The following is a 20,062-nucleotide window of genomic DNA, read 5'->3' as shown; positions in this document are numbered from 1 at the left end:
ACTAAGATCCTGCATGCCACATGGCATAGCCAAAAAAAAAAAAAAAATTTAAAAATGGACAGAGGACCTGAAGGACCTGAGAAGACATTTTCCCACAGAAGTCATACAGATAGATGCTCAACATCACTATCACCAGGGAAATGCAAACCAAAACCACAGTATCACCTCACACCTGTCAGAATGGCTATTATCAAAAAGACAACAAATAACAAGAGTTCTCAAGCATGTGGAGAAAGGGGAACCCTCATGCACTATTTGTGGGAATGTAAATTGGTGCAGCCACTATGGAAAACAGTATGGAGGCTCCTCAAAAAATTAAAACTAGATCTACCATACAACCCAGCAAAACCACTCCTGGGTATTCATCCAAGGAAAGTAAAATCACTATTTTGAAAAGACATGTACATCCTTATGTTCAATGCAGCATTATTTACAACAGCCAAGATATGGAAGCAACCTAATGAAGAAAATGTGTTACATAGATACAATGAAATAACAGCCGTAAAAGAGAATGAAAACTTGCCATTAGCAACATGGATGGACCTGGTGGGTATTATGCTTAGTGAAATAGTTCAGACAAATAGCGATTTCACTTATATGTGGAATTTATAAAACAAGAACAAACGTAACAGAAACAGTCATAGATACTGAGTACAACACATGCCAGAGGGGAGGGGTGTGTGTGGGGATGGGTGAAATAGATGAGGAACATTAACAGGTATACACTTCCAGTTACAAAATAAATGAGTTGTAGGTATGAAAAAAATACATATACTTACATTCTAAAATGAACAGTTCAGTTAAAAAAACTTGTATTTGATTTTTGGTATTTCAAAAAAATTTACACTCCAACCAAAAATGACTGAAAATATACTTCCTCTAGTTTAGAAATTTAGGGACTATAATCCAGACTAAATCCTGAAACTTAAAATGGCTCTCATTCGAGAAATTTGTAAGCTTCTCAGAGGACAAGCCCTGAAATCTTTACATAGTAGAGACTGTAGATTTCCCTACCATGGTCTAAGATAACACAATTTAATATAGCAATGAAGACAAGAGTACATTTCAATGTTTATCTCTGGAAAAGAATATTCATCACAAGTTCACAGCCAATTTCATTCCAGGTCTAGTTTTAACATTAAGAGTACTCTACGAACACTTCTCAAATGGAAAGGTCACTTGAGATGACATTATCAGCCTCCTAGAGCAAAGGAGGAATGTCATCAATTCTCCATTTTCAAAGATAAAGTATCAGTTACCAGTTAAGAGTAAAAACCACCAGACTCCAAAATCTACATATTTACTTTTTATTGAATTTGTTAATGTTACAGAGTTTTTGCACTGCCAAACCATGCCTGAGAATTCAAAGAAAGAAATGGTACAATGGACAGCCTCATCCACCCATCATACAGCATATTAAAACTTGATTCATGTGCATTTTGATAATTTCACAATCTTTTAAAAAGTTATAACAAGGGTTGGAATTTTTAAATCTCCTGCAGGTCTTCAGATTTCTATGCCATTAAGTAACATTTCCACATATTCATCTCATTCCTCAATAACATAACCCCCAACAAAGTTTTGCTGGAAAAAAATGCATACTTTTTAGGGGAAATATGTGGCTCAAGGTCCAAGAGGTTACTTGTTAAAAGATTTTTGGTTCTCAAATGAAGTCTTCAGATTAACCAAGAATCCTTTCTCACTCATCCAACCTCTCCTTGGCTGGCTCAGCTACTCACCCAAGTACACCAGAACGTAGGCATCCTGCCTGCCACTTCAAATAATGCCAACATTATTGCCCAGATATGGTTTGCATCTGACAGCAGATGACTCTGTAACACTCCTAGGAGTGCGATTCCTGCACTGACACTTATCAAGACTGAACTCCTAGAGGAAAATGCTCCCACATCAGGAGTTTTACTCACCCATTTGCTTCACTCTTGCCAGTAGCAAGTCTGCAACTCCTACATTTGGCAAAGGGATTTTATTATAGAGAAACCCAGACTCTGCATCAAGTGGTCACAAGCCACTTTGAAATATTTCTATTGAACCAAAGATACAAAACTAGGAAATTACCAGACTATCTCATTAGATGGAAAGACTTCTCAGTAATCCTGGGTAGCGTCCTGATGTCCTTTTCCAGGACTAAAAATTACTGGATAGTTTAAGCTGTAATCATTAAAAACAGAAGTGCTACATCACCTGTCTTTCGCCCCTGACTCTCCAAATGAACAACGTAAAAAGACACACCAGGAGGTTGATAACAGAGCTAGGCTGGGACAATCACTGCGTCTAATACCTTAAACGTTTGGGCACAAGTGCATCTGGAATTCTTGTCAGAGATCATGCAAGATCCATGAAACTTCAGTGGGTTTTAGGTTGAGGTTCTGCTCTCACTGCTTTGAATTTATAAGGACACATCTGTGACTCCCTTGGCCTGAGCAGAAAATATACTCTTTCCACCAGTTTACTATACAACTTAGACCTGATTAGAGGAAGCTTTAGCAGCACCTGAAGTAGAGCCCCCTGCATCTACTGCCCTTTACATCAAAGGCCATCTGGTTCTGCTCTAGGGATTGGCAAATTCACGAGACGTTTCACAATTCCAATGCATATTTCAGGTTACTTAGCCAAGCAATATGCTCTGTCAAAGAACTATTCCAAGTCAAAGCAAAAAAAAGAAAGAAAAATAAGAAAGAAAAAAAAAAGCCTTAATATGGAACACAGAAAAAGCACTACCCAAATAAAAAATTACTAAAAAAATAAGATTATTCCCCCCCCACCCCTTTTCCCACTTGGTGACCCGAGTTTGGTTGAATTTAATTTGTGGTTACCTCAGAATACAACTCAAAGTTTAAATTATAAATCACAGCCCTACACAGATTATCTGAATACATCAGTTCTTTTGAGAGCGGCATGTTCCGGGAAGTCTAATACCCACTACAGAGTGTTCCTTATGAATGGGGCACAGGACAGGTTAATTAAGGTCACTTAAATCTTCATCTTTTACAGCAGATCAGAACCCAGATGGCTGACTTTCTGCAGAATTTCTGATAGGAATCCAGTAGAGCTGGTTTCAAGTTTCACATCGACACTTAAAAGCTGTAACCTTCTTATCCAGAAGTTGTGATCCACATGAAGTCCACAATGAGTGCAGCAAATCTGAGGTAGTCAACCCTTACGAAGGCTCAGTATCTGAACATAAAAAGATTTTGAAATGACCACTGGCTGCAGTTTTTGATTTTTTTTGTATTTGCAGAGTAACTCTGAAAGAACACTGCTGAATCTAGTTCACCCATTTATATAACAATGAAAATCCCCCTAAATCCAATACACATAAAGAGCAGTTGTGATACTTTAAACTTCCATAGTGCGATAGGGCCGGTCCCGTACACCGAGTGGTCTGCATCAGTTGTAGATCCAGCAGAGATCAGATGATGATGGCTGTCCGTGGTGGTTAGCTGTGGTCTAGTTACCTTAGAAGGGTTAGCAAACACCACTCCTTAATTGTACTGTGTGTGGCTGCTTTTCTGATTCTCAAGCACAGCGTACTGGTTGTCTAGCTGAAGTTTAAGGGCCTGGTTTTTTGAACCCTCATCCCTACCTCTAGTTTTGTGTCTTACTACTTCAAAGCTCTTCTCCATTTCTTTATCCCTAAGGGAAAAGAAATGTAATCAGTAAATATTTCTTCTTCACTAGGTTGTTTTGAAAATATCCTTTCTTGAATTTAAAAAAAAAGCCACCCCTTGGAAAAATCTTGAGGAAGGGACAGGAGGGGGAAACTGGTATATAAGTCCTTACCAAAACCATTTTTAAGGCTTCAATTGAACAGAAAATATAGAATACTGTACTGAAGCTCTAGGGTCCTATTTTCTGTGGTAGCAAATCTACTGAATACTATTAACTGAAAACCTATTTTGGGACCAACTTCAAGACAACTGGAAAGTTAAAAAGCTGTCTAATGACATGGTGATTCCTTCTAAGACTCACTGTTACTCTTAGCAAATAATAGACAATACACATCTCTTTCTTTATGCATAAAGTAAGGACAACAATTTCCTCATTCAAGTAAAGTTCTACTCATTATTCAAAGAAGTCTCCAAACATCTACTTTATGGGAGTGGGTCAGATAAAGATGAGTGTGGTGAATCACTGCCTCTTGTGGAGGACAGAGCAGAGGAACAAGTCAAGTGGAGGTTTAAATTCAAGCCAGCTGTGCTCTCAAAGAGGCAAAAACGCTGGGATTTAATTTAAAAGCCACCCCGAAAAATTTCCATCTGATGTCATTTACATTTCTTCCCATTTTATTTACTTTGTAAGAAATTCATGTCCCTAAATAAGATGTGGATGTGCCATATGTGGTCATTTAACTCCAGGTAGCATTCATTTTAAGTACCTGCTGAAATAAGATTATTTTTAATATTAGATTTATAAATGCCAACATCTTTCACCTACTCACATTAACTGGGAATATAATGAAATATTGCTGACTTTTCTAGTTTCTATATTACAAGGAACATAGAAGCAGCAACAATGTACTTAATATTTATTAAGAATTCTCACTAGATGAGACTTGTCATGGCTACAGAATGACATAAACCAGGGATAAGGGAAACTTGCAGACGAAGTTTGTCTTTTGTGCTCTTCCCCCCCAACCCCAACCAGGGTCCTTCCCCCCTTCTCCCCCCAGTCCTGGGCATATAAGTCCCACCTTAATTCTCAGTTGCCTCTCAGCTGCAGCTTGGGCTTTACTGCAACACCCAGGTGGGTTTTCAAATCCCAAATACCCGACTCCCTGGCCAAAAGATAGGGCTCCAAAACACAATATTGAGAATACTTACTTCCGGCTTTCTACATGCTTGGCAGTGGACTGCAGGGATGGGAACTGTGTATCACTGTAGATTTCTGGTGGTCCTTGGGGGGCTTTCCTTGTTGTGGTCAACCTGGCCCCAGGAGGCCTATACACGCCACTAGTCATTGTCGGTTCTGGGGTTTCTGTAACTAACATTTCAAAACAGTTTAGAGAAACTATTCAAGTGCTTGGCATTTTAATAAGCTACTCCTGAATTCCTGATCATTTTAACAGTTATGGAAAAAACCAATACTTACATTAAGGGTCTCTGAACAACAGAAGGAAAGCAATCTGAGGAAATGTCCAAAAGCAAAGGCCTATTTTTCTAGGGTAAAAGTAGTCTTCCAATTTCTCTTCCATGTACAATTTTAATTATCTATGTAAATGAGTTCTATTAAGTCAACTTATTGGAAGTGGGAAAGGAATCTGCTGGTCCTGGGAGGCAGGCCTCATCAGGGACTACCTTTCAAAGTATGACCACTTTTACATCATCAATGAATTTTTTATTTTCTAGTAAAACAGGAGAAAAAATTAAGCAGTCCAAAGTCTTGTACCATGACCAAGATTTTGGGGACACAGCCTTCCAGCTTTTCTTACATACCATTCGCCCCCCCCATCCTAAACATGAATTCAGTGTTTTACACGTTTTCTAGTTATCAAAAGCTTCCTTTCAAATGAACATCTCTACATCATTTATCAGCTCAAGTGTAATACAGCTAGAAAGAAACATGCAAGAACTATACATGGTAGTAATCTGTGATCTTTGGACAGTAACATTTGGGGTGATTTGTTATTCTTTATATTATTCTGTATAAAATGGGTATACATTAGAGCATTATTTCTCAACAGTTTTTCATTATTGCCTTCCTAAAAGAGCCTTTTTAGACAACTTTCTCCTAAACAGTACCACCCCCACGCCCCAAGCAAAAAATGTTAATACCACAGATACACTGTACATATTTTTACATACTCTGGCCCTCTTATGGGCCACAAACCACTGTAAGATCTAAGATTTCTTTACCATTCCCACTCTCCCCCCAGCCAAGAAGCACTTTTCACCCTCTTGGGAGTGATAAAATCCACCCTTCTGAGAATTCATTCTCTAGACAGAGTAAAATGGGGAATGGGAAAAAAAAGACACAGGTACCCAATATTCCTTAGTCAGCCGTCAAACATTGAAAAAAAAATGCTTAAACATGTAAATCTGGCAAGCTATAGGACTGCAGTAAGATTTAAGCAGCCTACAGCCTTAACTTCCAAATTTCTTTATTGAGGATATGAAAGTCTTTAGATCAGACACAAATCTCTCTCCTAGGAATGGAAAGAAGACCCTACTCACCCAGTGCAAGCATGCATTTAGTTGAAAGCTGACTGCATATAAAATTATGCACAAATGGACATCTTTATGAAAATGAAATATAAAGATTACCAACTACTGGAGCAGGAGGTGCTTGTACCGGAGCTGTTTTATTCCAGGGACCTGAAGATTTTTCTACACCACCACCACCTCCTCCGCCTTCTTCCCAGTTATCACCTGGATCTTCTCTTTTTTCATTTTCATCTTCTTCCTTTTCACTATTGGAAAATAAACAAGTTAATTCAATTACAGAAACACCAGGAAAACTATCAGTCCAGATCCTTAATTCTATCAATAATGATCTGTGATTCTCGAGAAGGTACTTCACCTCTTCAAGCCCAAATGCCTCACTTGTTTTAAAAAAAAAAAAAAAAAAAGAGGAAGAATTATGGGATTTTATCTATTTTATGCATTAGGACTTCATGTAAAAGGATTCATCGCTGGAAAAAGGTTCAGAAAACCTCTCTGTCTGACAGTCTCCATTTCACTTTTTGCAAACTCCATACACTCAAGAACATCTAGAAATATTTAACATACTGACATGCCAGGTTTTTAACAATCTGTGTTGATTATTTATAGCAGCCTCTACTGAGGGAGGGAAGACAGGTCAATCTAACCTGAAATGTAGAGAAAAGGGCAACTTGAAAGATTAAAAGTACAATTACTTGATTTTTTTCTAGGACCAAAGTGTGCAAACAGGCACTTATGGTAAGCATATTTTTAGTGATCAAATGAATGGGTTTTAAAAGTTGTGTAATTTCATTTGCTAATCCTTTAGGTACATGTAAAAAAATACTCTCAAAATTAATTCACATTCCAACAGAGGAAAACAAGTTAGCGTTCAGTATTTACATCAGTGCTTCATACTTTATTAGTGTCAGTCTCTATTGTCTAGACATAGGAAATATATAGAACTGATCCCTACCATCAGAGATGTGTCACCCATTTAAAGAAGAGAATACAAGAACTCAGTCTTTGGCTTACTAGTGATTATAAATATAAAATATATCCTCAGTGGTGACATACCATTCTAAGACTGACTTAACTGTTCTATTTAATGCCTATTTTTAATTTGTTTTTTTTAAGATTTGATGTGGACCATTTTTAATGTCTTTACTGAATTTGTTACAATATTGCTTCTGTTTTATGTTTTCTTGGTTTTTTGGCCACAAGGCATGTGGCATCTTAGCTCCCCGACCAGGGATTGAACCCACACCCCCTGCATTGGAAGGCAAATTCTTAACCACTGGGCTGCCAGGCGAGTCCCTATTTCTTTACTCTTGAATTGACTTGAGTCAGAAGTCTGTGATCTCTGCAAGGTATCTTTGATTATTTCTCCTTGTGCTGGATTACTTATTACTGTTTTATGTAAGCCTGAATTTGCTAAATTATCAAGTACATGTATCTTGCCTCTCTATACCGCTGGCTTGACAGCACAAAGATAACTGTCAAATCAAACTTCCTTTTTGCAACTCTTTCCCCTTGCAGATGATGCACCTGGCACAGACCACCAACCTTCTCCCTGGATTATTTTCCATGACAGTGGTGGTGTTTCCTAGGTCTTCAGCTTATCAGTGTCTGTCATCAATCTAACTGTCCTTTCCTCTATTAAAAAAACATGCTACGGGACTTCCCTGGTGGAGCAGTGGTTAAGAAACCGCCTGCCAATGCAGGGGACACGGGTTTGATCCCTGGTCCAGGAAGATCCCACATGCCACAGAGGAACTAAGCCCGTGCGCCACAACTACTGAGCCTGCGCTCTAGAGCCCGTGTGCCATAACTACTGAAGCCCATGCACTACAACTACTGAGCCCATGTGCCTCAACTACTGAAGCCCACATGCTCTAGGGCCCACATGCTGCAACTACTGAGCCTGCATGCTGCAACTACTGAAGCCCATGTGCCTAGAGCCCATGCTCCTCAACGAGAAGCCAATGCAATGAGAAGCCTGTGCACCGCAACAAAGAGAAACCCGTGCACAGCTGTGAAGACCCAATGCAACAAAAAGAAAAAAAAAAAAAAAGCTACATGCTGCTGCCTAAAGCTCTGTCCCTGGCCTTCCACTCTTTCAGACATTTTCTCCTTTTGATATCTGATCCATGACAATGGCCATAACAATGTATATATGACTCCCACCCTGACTGTGACCTTGGGAACATCAGGGTATATCCTGGTTTCTGCAAAATGACATCTAAGAGTGCTTTCTTTCCATGTCTATTAAAGTAAGTTCTGGCTATATGACAAATTTCTTGAATAGCTAATGGTCTTCTTTAAAGACACTCAGATAATAGTACCATCACATATTGCCCACCAACCAGAGATGATTCCAGAATTTAGAGGCCTAGGGTGGCAACAGAGGCGGACAAGGGAACAAACTTACCTTCAATCTGCATTTAGAGCACGATTTTACTTAAGACTATAGTTTGAGAGGAAAAAAGCGTGGGGAGTATGGCTAAGCCAGCCTTCAGTCTTCCTTTTTTGCTAACACGTAAGAATCCCATGGAGCCATTTAAAATGATATGTTAGGTCTACACTAACATGGAAGTAATAACCATGTCACATAAACCAACAATGTATCAATACTAAAAATCTCTGCACCTAATATAGGTAGAAAGACAACTAGAATGATTTCTTGGGTAAATGTTAAAAAGTGGGTGCTAGAATGCATGACTTTATTTTCTTCATGGAGCAAGCAGTTATGAGCAGATTTTAAAGCCAAACTGCCTGGTTCAATACACCCAGGCTCTGCCATTTACTAGCCAGGAAGACTAAGTACGGCATCTAACTTCTGTATGCCTCAGTCTCCTCGTGTAAAAAGGGGTAACAGCCCCAATATGAAGATTGATTAACAGACATAAAGCACTGAGAACAGTGCCTGGCACATGGTAAGTGCCGTAAACATTTGGTATTACATGCTTTTTATTTATTATTTTTTTAACATCTTTATTGGAGTATAATTGCTTTACAATGGTGTATTAGTTTCTGCTTTATAACAAAGTGAATCAACTATACATATACATATATACCCATATCTCCTCCCTTGGCATCTCCCTCCCACCCTCCCCATCCCACCCCTCTAGGTGGTCACAAAGCACCGAGCTGATCTCCCTGTGCTATGCGGCTGCTTCCCACTAGCTATCTATTTTACATTTGGTAGTGTATATATGTCCATGCCACTCTCTCACTTCGTCCCAGCTTACCCTTCCCCCTCCCCGTGTTCTCAAGTCCATTCTCTACGCCTGTGTCTTTATTCTTGTCCTGCCCCTAGGGTCTTCAGAACCATCTTTTTTTTTTTTTAGATTCCATATATATGTGTTAGCATACGGTATTTGTTTTTCTCTTTCTGACTTACTTCACTCTGTATGACAGTCTCTAGGTCCATCCACCTCACTACAACTAACTCAATTTTGTTTCTTTTTATGGCTGAGTAATATTCCATTGTATATATGTGCCACATCTTCTTTATCCATTCATCTGTCGATGGACACTTAGGTTGCTTCCATGTCCTGGCTATTGTAAATAGAGCTGCAATGAACATTGTGGTACGTGACTCTTTCTGAATTATGGTTTTCTCAGGGTATATGCCCAGTAGTGGGATTGCTGGGTCGTATGGTAGTTCTATTTTTAGTTTTTTAAGGAACCTCCATACTGTTCTCCATAGTGGCTGTATCAATTTACATTCCCACCAACAGTGCAAGAGGGTTCCCTTTTCTCCACACCCTCTCCAGCATTTTAATATTTGAGTTTTCATATAAGCACCACATATACCACCTTTATAATAAGAAAAAACATAGTTTTCATTAAAAAAAAAAAAAGCAACATGAAAACATGTTCTTTTAAAATGGACACTAAGCAGTATGACCTTGCTTCCTAAAGCTTTTAAGTAGAATGATCAGGTAAGAGTATGAAAGTCCTAATTTATCCAGGAGTCTAACAGTGGTATCCAAATGTCAAAATTGTCCCAAAAGAAGTTTTTTTAAAAAGTTACCCACCTCTGAAGCCACACCTATGTAATTACACTAAAATGTAATTTGCTTGGTCCATGCGTAAAAGCACAGGTGTTACTCACCCAGCTATAACTGACTGTAGTTAGCAATGTCGCAGCAACCCAATCCATGCCAGACAGGGAGATAAGATCCCCACAAAGATTTAAGTGACTTCATGGCACTTTTACACTCTTATATCCCCAAACTGTGATAGCTTTCATTTGGTCAGTTACATTTAGAAATGGTTAATTTCAACAATGCACTGAATTAAAATAGCTTTTCCCTTAAATTATTTTAATATTTAAACTCCAGAATTATCAGCTTGCAATAAACTGAAAACCAAAAAAATTTTAACACTGATTATCCCTAAGCAGAAGGGATTATGAATAATTCTTGCATATTTCTTTATGCTGTTATACTCTTCAAATGCTCTAAAGAACAAAAACATTGTTTTCCTAATCTGCAAAAAAAAAAATTTTGAAGAAAAACTCCAATTTGGTCTGATAGAATGCTGAGAGTCTCAAAGAAAAGATTCCTTTACTGTCTAGTGTTCATCACCTTTTCACCCTCAGAGACAAGTGAAGAAATGAATTTAAAAAAATCACAAATCTAAAATACCTCTAGATTACAAACTACTACTAGAAAATAAGAGAGATGTTTTAATTAGAGGGATTGTATATTGATAATAAGCACAAGACAACTTAGTATTTTGCTTCATAAGATTCTGAAATATCAGCTAAACTAAACATTGGAAATTGTCTAGTCAAGACACTTCATCCAACAGAAGGAAATAAGGCCCAGAGATGCTAAGAGCCTTGCCAAAGTGCTATAGTAACAATGGCAGGATAGAAATAATTTAAATAGCCTACTACTCTTTCACATTTACATATTCCAGAAAATGTCAAACCTCCAAACGCCAAAGAACAAAAAACACGTTGCAAAGAATTATTTCCACAGAAGACAACTAGGCTAAAATTTGGCGTTTGACCCAAATATAATATACAACGTCTCATCAGCTAAATTTGATGTTTTAAAAACTACAATGCTTAAAAAATAAATAAGTAAATAAAATAAAAACTACAATGCTACTGTAAATTCATTATCACAATCCAAAGTATACCGTCTTAAATATGCATTAGTCTGTAAGGCACTATTTTGGGGTAGGGGGAATGATAATGCTACAAAAAGGAATATTTACTGAGCATCTACTATGCCAGGCAGTGTTGTACCCATTTTACAAAGTTAAAAATCAAAATAACACTAAGGCAGGGAGAAGACCCATTGTACATATGAGGAGACTGATATTCAGATACTTAAGTACCTTCACCAGGGCTACAAGGTAGCAGAGCCAAGTCAGTGGGACTCTGGAGCCCATATTCTTTCAGGTTGCCTATTACTTCATTTTACTCTCTTTATAGCTCTAAAATATGAAACAAAAATTTTCCCTCTTTTGAGATTTGAGAAATTCACTTTTTTTTTAGTAAGATTGATCAGGATCACACATTCTACAGCAGTGTATTTATAAAGAACAGAACATTCTTACCTCCTTATCTCAAGGGACATTACAGGAGAATTTATGTATCCTAACTCCCCCTTCCCCAAAAGCAGCTAAAACAAAATCCGGACTTGACTGCACTTTTGCCGGAATGCTGGGCAGCTCCACTGATTTGACCCTATTATCCAACCACTGTTACAACAGTAAACTGGGGGGATAGAAATGGCCTGATGAGCCATGGCTGGCAGCCTAAAATGTCACTGTATTTCATCCAAGGACTCTTTCTTGACCCGTTCATGGTAGACCTAAGTGTCTCTCCTGGACTCCACGGCTCCTACACATCACTGAAATGATCTACTAGTGTTCAGTAGAGCATGAGTTATTTTTTTACAACTCCAAGACCCAGCAGTCGATGCCCAATATCCAGGACACAGCAGTCCACAAATATTTGCTACAACGAATCCAGCTTGGATGCTGTAATAATTTCTTCTCTTCAAAGGACAACTTAACCAGCTCTACCTAATGGGTTTAAAAGTCTAGATTTCTTAAGATTCCTAGAAAACCACTGGGCTCCAAGGACTCAATTTTTTATTGAAACATGACAAATGCTCACCATTTAGTAATAAGTAGTAAATGAAATCTTTCTTCCTCAAATCCATTTTAAAGATGGGAAAGGCCTATAGGTCCTACTATCAACCAATAATCTAAGCTCAAGCGCTAGGCCCCTTCTTTTATCACCATCTCAATGGCTTCCCTCTCAGAACTTGTCTGTAAACAATGATGTGATCTTGAATAAGATTTATTAACTTAGACACAAAACTTGACACATGACCTCATAATACCCTTGGTACTTAAATCTTGAGCTAATGGGTAAATGTGAGCTAGGACGTTAATACAGTATGCTTGCTGCTGCTGAAAACTTTCCCCCTTTCAATTGCACACTCACCTTCAACAAACGTCCAGCATGCTAACTTACTACAAGGACTAGTGCCAAGAACTTTTAAGACTGTATGCAGCTAACTAAAGAGAAAGTAAGTGTGGCAAAAATGATCTGTAGATCTACGGCAAGAGTATAAGGGTTCTTATTCTACTATTCTTGCAACTTTTCTGAGGCTTGTAATTTTTCAACACAAAAAGTTGGGAGAAAAAAAATTAAGACTATAGATGGAGAATTTCAAGATATCTTTAAGTCAACTTCAAAGTTTCATTTTCCCTTGTTTCATATTGAAATAGCAAGGCTGTCTCTCTCATGGATAGAAAAGGTAACAAACTAAAGGCATAACCACCCCCCTCCAATTCCAGAGAAGAAAGAGATCTCATTTCTCTCCCCTTCTAAGGGCTTCTGCCCAAAAGGTAAGACCAAGTCATAAAAGACAATCATTCAAGATCTCCAGCAACTCTGAGAAGGATTTTTCTTTGTATGGTTATACTAATGCCAACCTGAACATGTCATGTTCTCCTATTAAGTCCATAGTGAACTGACTCACCAGAGTAGGACTTCAGTTATGATAATATTATGTGCCTCCACTACCCCTTCTCCTCAAATATTGGTATTATAAAGCAGGTGCCTCATGGTTAAATAGCAGAGAAATACCCAAGAGTAAGACATTCTAATTTACCCACTAAATAGAGAGGTTGATTAATATTAACCAAGTGGATATATTACAAACATCCTGTTCAAAATCTTCACAAAAATCCTGAGTAGTCATCTCAATTTTGCAGATAACATTCACAAGTAAAGTAACTCGCCCAAGGTCACACATAAGCAGCAGGGCTAAAATGCAAGCCGAGGTTTGTCTTTCCCTGAAGTCCATGTTTTTGCCACATTATCAACTATATACTATTTGTGTGAGTAACCTACTTCCCATTCTATTGAACCAATGTGTAGACTCCCACCCCTACTGAGTTTCAATGTCAAGAACATTTAATACAAAGTTTATAAAGATATTCAGTACATGGTTGACCCTTGAACAACAGGGGTGTTAACATGCCTCATCTGCGGTTCCTCCGTATCGGTACATTCAACCAACCGCAGGTCGTGTAATACAGCATTTACTGTTGAAAAATATCTGCATATAAGTGGACCCATGCAGTTCAAACCCATGTTGTTCAAGGGTCAGCTGTATAAAGTGAAAGTTTTTGTCATTATTATTAACCCTCTGATGGCTTCTCACTCTCAAGCCTTTCCTGGAAGCCGTTAGATTCCCCTCTGTTAATTTATGAAGGCAACGGAGATAGACCCCAGACTCCATAGTGACTGAGAATCCACAAAAGCAGCTTCCTGAAGAAGGTATGTTTCTCAATGTTAGCAGGTAAGAGAAAGATCTCTGGATGGCCACTTAGGGGCAATGACTAGATGCTAAATAATGAAAAATGCAGTATAAAACCTGGTCTACGTCAGGTCAAGCAGACCTTAATGCTCATACTAGCTGAGATTTACTTATGCCCCTGGCAAAGGTGAAGGATATAAGTGATTTAAGAAATGTTTCACCACCTCGGGAGTAGCCAAAAATGAAGAAAAAATAACCTTGAATGGATATGGGATATATATTCAATGACAAAAATAGGTGCAGTTTAAATATCCTCATGAACTTCTAGCATTCAATGAACTTGAAACCTTTCCCTCAGAAAGCGCTGCTATTGCTCAGTAAGTTTGAGTCTTCGAGAACATGCAGTCTAGGGCCTGCAGTCAGGAAAGGCAGAGCAAGAGCCTTATTCTACAACAGAACACAGGAACCAAACACACAGGCAGTTCCACAATCACAAATGGCTGTTCATAACTCCACATCCCTACCTCCCCATTTTTAAAAGTCAAGCCCCAAGGGAAAGAAAATGGATATTTTCTAAACTATGTCTCTTCAAAAACATCTAACATTGGGACTTCCAATGTTAGATGGTAGTGCAGTGGTTAAGAATCCGCCTGCCAATGGATGGGACACGGGTTTGATCCCTGGTCCGGGAAGATCCCACATGCCGCGGAGCAACCAAGCCCGTGCACCGCAACTACTGAAGCCCGCGCGCTCTAGGGCCTGCGTGCCACAACTACTGAGCCTGTGTGCCTAGAGCCCATGCTCCGCAACAAGAGAAGCCACAGCAATGAGAAGCCCGCACACCACAACGAAGAGTAGCCCTCGCTCGCCGCAACTAGAGAAAGTCCGTGCGCAGCAACAAAGACCCAACAGAGTCAAAAAAAGAAAAAAGAAAAAACAAAAACAAAAAACATCTAACACACGAAGGAAGCCAAGAAGCAGCTGGGAATAAACCTCCAGGCTAATCACCTCTACTTCACACCACCACGGAAGGTATTTCAAATGTGGGGAAGCTGCATTTCCTAAAAGTTTCCCACTACCAATCAGGTTTCACTTTGCTTAAGCTCACACAGCGACGTGAAAGAACCTAGGACATGAATGCCTAGTTGTGGTAAGTATTCAACAAATGTCATAAAAGTTAGCCCTGGTTTTTTAATAAGTTATTTAACACCATAAATGTTACCATCTAGAGAGGTCAAAAGACAGTATTTTGTTAAGGAAAAGTATTTCCTCCACTGTGCCAGGCAGTCACGGGCATATATAAATCACAGACTTCAAACTGGGAGGCAGTGCATCGGGTTCACTTCTTTTTTTGGCTGTGCTGTGTGGCGTGCGGGACTTTAGCTCCCCGACCAGGGATGGACCCCAGGCCCCTGGTAGTGAGAGTGCTGAGTCCTAACCACTGGACTGCCAGGGAATTCCCAGGGATCACTCATTTCTTGAAACTGAGAATAAAGGGTTTTTAATCTAAACCAATGGATTTTCTACTTCACGAGACCCTCAAAAACATGACATTTATTTACATGAATTTAAAGTTCATGTGACTACCATAGACTGGACTTCAGAAAATACGTTAATTTCAAATCCTCTAAGCCAACCAATCCAATTTTCAGAAATTACTGTTTTTTGAACTTTAAAAATGTACTTAGACTATGACTCCATTTCTATAAATTTCTAGGAAAATTAATCTAGTGTTAGGTTAGTGGTTATTTGAGGGGTGAAAACAGTGACTACGAGGCGGCTTTCTTCTCTACCGGTAATGTTCAGTTTCTTGACCTCATTGCTAATTACACAAGTTGGTTTCACTGTGTGAATACCTAAAATCTGTTATTTCCCTCTAACTATGCTTCAATTACGAATACATACATAACTTGTTTGTAAAATCTGTTATTTCCCTCTAACTATGCTTCTATTACGAATACATATATAACTTGTCTGTCAGAGAGGATCTGAAAACCACCCCAGTTATTTTTTGAAACAAAAAGAAAAACTAAGTTCGACCCACCGATATTAAAAGTAAAAATTCTGAAACCACAAAATCCATTTTCGCTGTCTCAAAAAGGCCTAACCAAGATCTGAAGCAGGCAAGCTCTCACAGGATTTTAGAGCTGGCAGCTAATTTGATCACCATATAAAAGGGCTGCCATCAGAGGAATAGGCACAATCCATTAGAGTCCTAATAAGCATATCTAAAGCACAAGAGTACTGTGATGCTGTTTTGGGGCTAAAAAAGCCCAAACATACAGTATCTATCCCTTGGGTTATCTAAGCACATCTGTAACCAAACCATACCTTATTTGCATTGCTTGAACTCTTAGGCCGCTGTAATCAACCTCTTTTTGCTCAAATTCTTTCCACTCATCTTCATCCTGTAAAACAGGTACCACTTAGTCAATTAAAGCTATTTGTAAAAACACAACTAAGACAACTATCAGACTATGAAAAAGGGATCAAGCGGCTGGAACCTAAAGTGTGGACTCGTTTTCTGGCCAAAGCCCTTGCTCAATCCCAAGGCCAACTAGACTGGAGGACAAACGTGAGTAAACTTTACTTCCACCGCGTTCCTTCATGAGACCTGTTACTTTAAAAGCAACCAGGAAACGCCAGATGAAATCAACAGTAAGCCCACAACTAAACGTCTAGCTCAATCTTGCCATGAGACTTTTCTTTTACGGGCTTCGAGACCAAGTCGTGGCAGTTAGAGCTGCCACAAATGTGATTGTTATAAAATTCAGCTCAAACTACTGGTCTGAAATCAGAACGCTAAATTACTCAGAGTAGACGTCATTCGACAGATGCACTTCCGACCCGGGCCGATTCCCCGGGAGGGAGCCGCCGGCGGCCTACGTCCTCGCCCGAGCCAAGCGACGCGGGTCGGGAGCGGGGTGTCGGGGGGTCCAGCGGGGACCGCGAGGCGGCCCGCCGTGGGAAGCCCGCGTCACGTGGCAGCCTCCGCGCCCATCAGCCCGCCAGCCGGGGCCCGGCCGCCCCTCCCGGCCGTTTCCCCGGGCAGGCAAGCAGGCAGGCGGGCGGGGGCGGGCACATGGGCGCAAGCGCGCGGCCCGGGCCCCAACTCCCAGTCTCCCTGGCCCCTCACCTTTGTCACAACCTTGGTGGCGGCCCCAGGGCCCGTGGCCCCCGCGCCCGCGGTCCCGCTGTCGCCCGGCCGGGTCCCCGCGCCCGCCCCACCGCCCGCCGCGCCCGCGGCTCCGCTGCTCCCGCCGGCGCCGCCGGCCGAGCCCGCGGCGCTCGCCGCCCGGTTGCTCCGCTCCTTCTTCTTCTTCTTGTCTCTCTTGGCGAAGAAGTTGTCCAGGCTCCGCTCCTCCATCTCAGCCATGGTCGCGGCCTCCTCGGCCCGGATGGGTGGGGCCGGCGGCGGGCGCTGCCCGCGGGGCTCCGAGCTCGGGGTCGAGGCCGGCTCGGCGCTCAAGCTCCCGGGCGCGGCGACGCCTCAGCCCCGCGGGGTCGCCGAGGCGTTTGCGGCGGGGCGAGCGGCTCCCCCCGCGTGCTGGCGAACGGTGGTACGGCCCTTCTCGGGGCTCGCGTGCCGCTGCCGCCGCCCCGCCCGCCCGGGCTGCAGCGACAGCGGTGCAGGATCCCGCCCGCTCCGCAGCCGGAGGGCAAAGGGAACGTGCGGGCCAGAGGTTCCAGTGAGAGTGCTAGGCTAGCGGCGGCGCGTGAAGGAGGAAGACGCGCGCACGCAGGCCCAGAGAGGAGGGGAAGGGGGGTGGGGAGGGGAGGGAGTGGGAGGAGGGCGGGCGGGCCACCAGAAGAGAGAGGCAGCACCCGCGCCTGCGTACTTAGCTCCGCCCGCCACTGTGGGAGCGTGGAGGGGAGGGCGGCGGGAGGAGACGGAGGCGGGGCTGGCAAAGGAGCCAATCAGATGCCAGAACGAAGCGCTTAGGCGACAATCGCTGTCTCGGACGGGGCGGGGCCATGGCTTGGGGGCGGGGAGAGGGTATATGCTAAATAAGTGACGTTATGATGACTCTTGCCTCCCAATTGGTCGAAGGTTTAGCCTTGGGGGCGGGCATTTAGAGGGCTGGTTGGTGACTTGGCTAAAGAGGTCCGGTCGAAGGGGCGGGTAGGCCCCGTCTGGGCGCATGCGTAGGATCAACGTGTGGCTGCTCGTCCTGGGCTAGCTGGGGCCTTGTAGTCGTTTGAACTTTAGCGAGACGGAAAGGCCCTGTGTTAAGCTAGCTGTGTTAAAAAATGGTACCATCCGCTCTGCTGGCCTCTGTACTTTAACCCTCTCTGGTCTGGCCACTATTCATTTTCATCGTACGGGATGATTATTATGAAAGTGAGGAGCAGTGGCCTTGAAGTTTAGTTCTCATTTACTAAAAGATCTTAGTAAGCCAGTAGGTAGTTAAAAGGAGATTGGTTTTATTTATACTCCACCCTCTACTAGATATTGATATATCTACCAAGGTCAAGCTAAATAAATCTGACCCTCAAGCTCCTGATCTGTAAAATGGAGATGTTAGCTCTTGCAAGATACTTGGGGAAAGAGTACCTCTTAGTTGCAGAGCTTAACACTTGGATGCGATAAATGATTTTACATTTAAATAGTATCCCCTGCCCTGATGAGATGATGACTGTAATCTATCTTTTTTTTCAATCCCTGATAAGAGGAGGGGAATGGCATACCATAGTAATGGGGACCAAATGTGCCCATGCTATACGTGGTTGTCCCATTTAAGTACCTTCTGGGCCTTGAGAATGAAATGAATCCTTGCATATGAAAAAGGGCCTCTAATGTAAGGTATTAAACTTTCCACTTCCTCCTTCTAAAGACAGAGAACTGTCACAACCACTGAGGAAATGACTCAGACTTATGTTAGTAGCCTTGTGGGGTAGATAGAGCACAGCCAGTAAATGGAGCTACTTCTTTGTCTTTTTCTTTACAGTTTTTCCGTTAAAGTTTGTCTCCCCCATGCCTCCTCCACCTCCACTACTATTAACGAGCTAAGTCTAGAATATGTCAAAGAAGCAAATCAAGGGCCTGGCCTTGGCCAACAGCAAGCTTACGTATAATTCCCCAAACATAAACTGACCTCAACCACCTGGGATGGGTCTCTAGGTAACTTCCTTCTGTGACACCAGGTATCTTCTTGTGATGCAGGCCAAGTTCAGTATTGCCCCTCCCCCACCTTCCTTAACATCTCTGATCAAATTTCTTTTTCTTCCTTTCTCTCCCTCCCTTGCTTTCCTCCTTCCTCCTTCCCTTCCTTCCTTTTGTTCTTTCTTTCCTCATCTGTGAAGGACCTATTTAGCTATATTTAAGGCAATGTGCTTTGTTCTAGGCAGAGTAATTTGTCATTCCTGCCTTCAACTCTGTTATAATCTAGAAGAAAATATCTAGATATGAATAACTGAAATTCAGTCCTCCCTGTCTTAGGTCCTCATCAATGTATCCGTGTCTTGAAAGAATTAATGATGGGAAAAAGCAGAGAAGGTACAGTAGTTGAGGGTTAATGCAGTAAAATTCCCTACTACATCTTTCAGTGTGATTGATGGCATGCTCCCCAAACTTGATCATATGTAAAAAACTCAGGTCAGGCCAGTAGAGAGACCAGGGTCTTTGTGGTTGTGTCATTATCTGTAGTTAATACTCTCCTCCATAAAGCTAGTCTCCTCCACTTTGAATCCCCTGACCTGAAACTGACAGCATATATTCCTACCAGGTTTTCCTCTTAAATCTCCCTTGCTACCCTCCTCCAGATGGGTTACACAGAGCCCTGAATCCTCATCTTCACCCCGTCCTCATCGTGAAGCATCATCCAGCTCTCTCGATGTTTGGACCTTCCCCATCTTCAAAGCAAAACAGACCTTCATTTCTACTTGGTAGATGGAAAGTTGAATAGCGGTGAGCACTCGGAACATTACCAGGTATTTCAGCACATCTTCTAAGGATCCTAATGCTGTCTGAACGTCGAAATTTCTCTCTGGGTCCTCTGAAGTGGTATAATCCAAAGGACATCATTTATCTCCCTCGACAAGGCCCACTGAGCTCCAGTATTCCATGAGCTCAAGAGCTGGCACAGGGCAGCTGGGCCCAGC

The 20,062-nt window shown here is 41.6% G+C and overlaps 1 protein-coding gene across 4 annotated transcripts; it reads right to left on the bottom strand.

The window, feature by feature from the left end:
• Window positions 1–1,304: 1,304 nt before the first annotated feature.
• Window positions 1,305–17,365, bottom strand: CDV3 (CDV3 homolog). Of its 4 annotated transcripts, none has more exons than XM_036850278.1 (5): window positions 17,097–17,365; window positions 16,292–16,368; window positions 6,282–6,427; window positions 4,842–5,001; window positions 1,305–3,654 (listed from the first exon to the last, which is right to left on the bottom strand). In XM_036850278.1, exons 1-5 carry the CDS (start codon window positions 17,334–17,336, stop codon window positions 3,504–3,506), a joined length of 774 nt encoding a protein of 257 aa, XP_036706173.1. In that variant the 5' UTR covers window positions 17,337–17,365; the 3' UTR covers window positions 1,305–3,503. The 4 variants fall into 4 exon arrangements, with proteins under 4 accessions (XP_036706173.1, XP_036706176.1, XP_036706175.1 ...); XM_036850281.1 differs by having other exon boundaries at window positions 1,305–3,476; XM_036850280.1 differs by having other exon boundaries at window positions 1,305–3,195.
• Window positions 17,366–20,062: the final 2,697 nt, after the last annotated feature.

Source organism: Balaenoptera musculus, chromosome 4 (assembly GCF_009873245.2).
Source record: "Balaenoptera musculus isolate JJ_BM4_2016_0621 chromosome 4, mBalMus1.pri.v3, whole genome shotgun sequence".
NCBI classification, from domain to species: domain Eukaryota; kingdom Metazoa; phylum Chordata; class Mammalia; order Artiodactyla; family Balaenopteridae; genus Balaenoptera; species Balaenoptera musculus.
The sequence above is the reverse complement of the archived record's forward strand: the minus strand, read 5'-3'. Positions and strand labels throughout refer to the sequence as shown.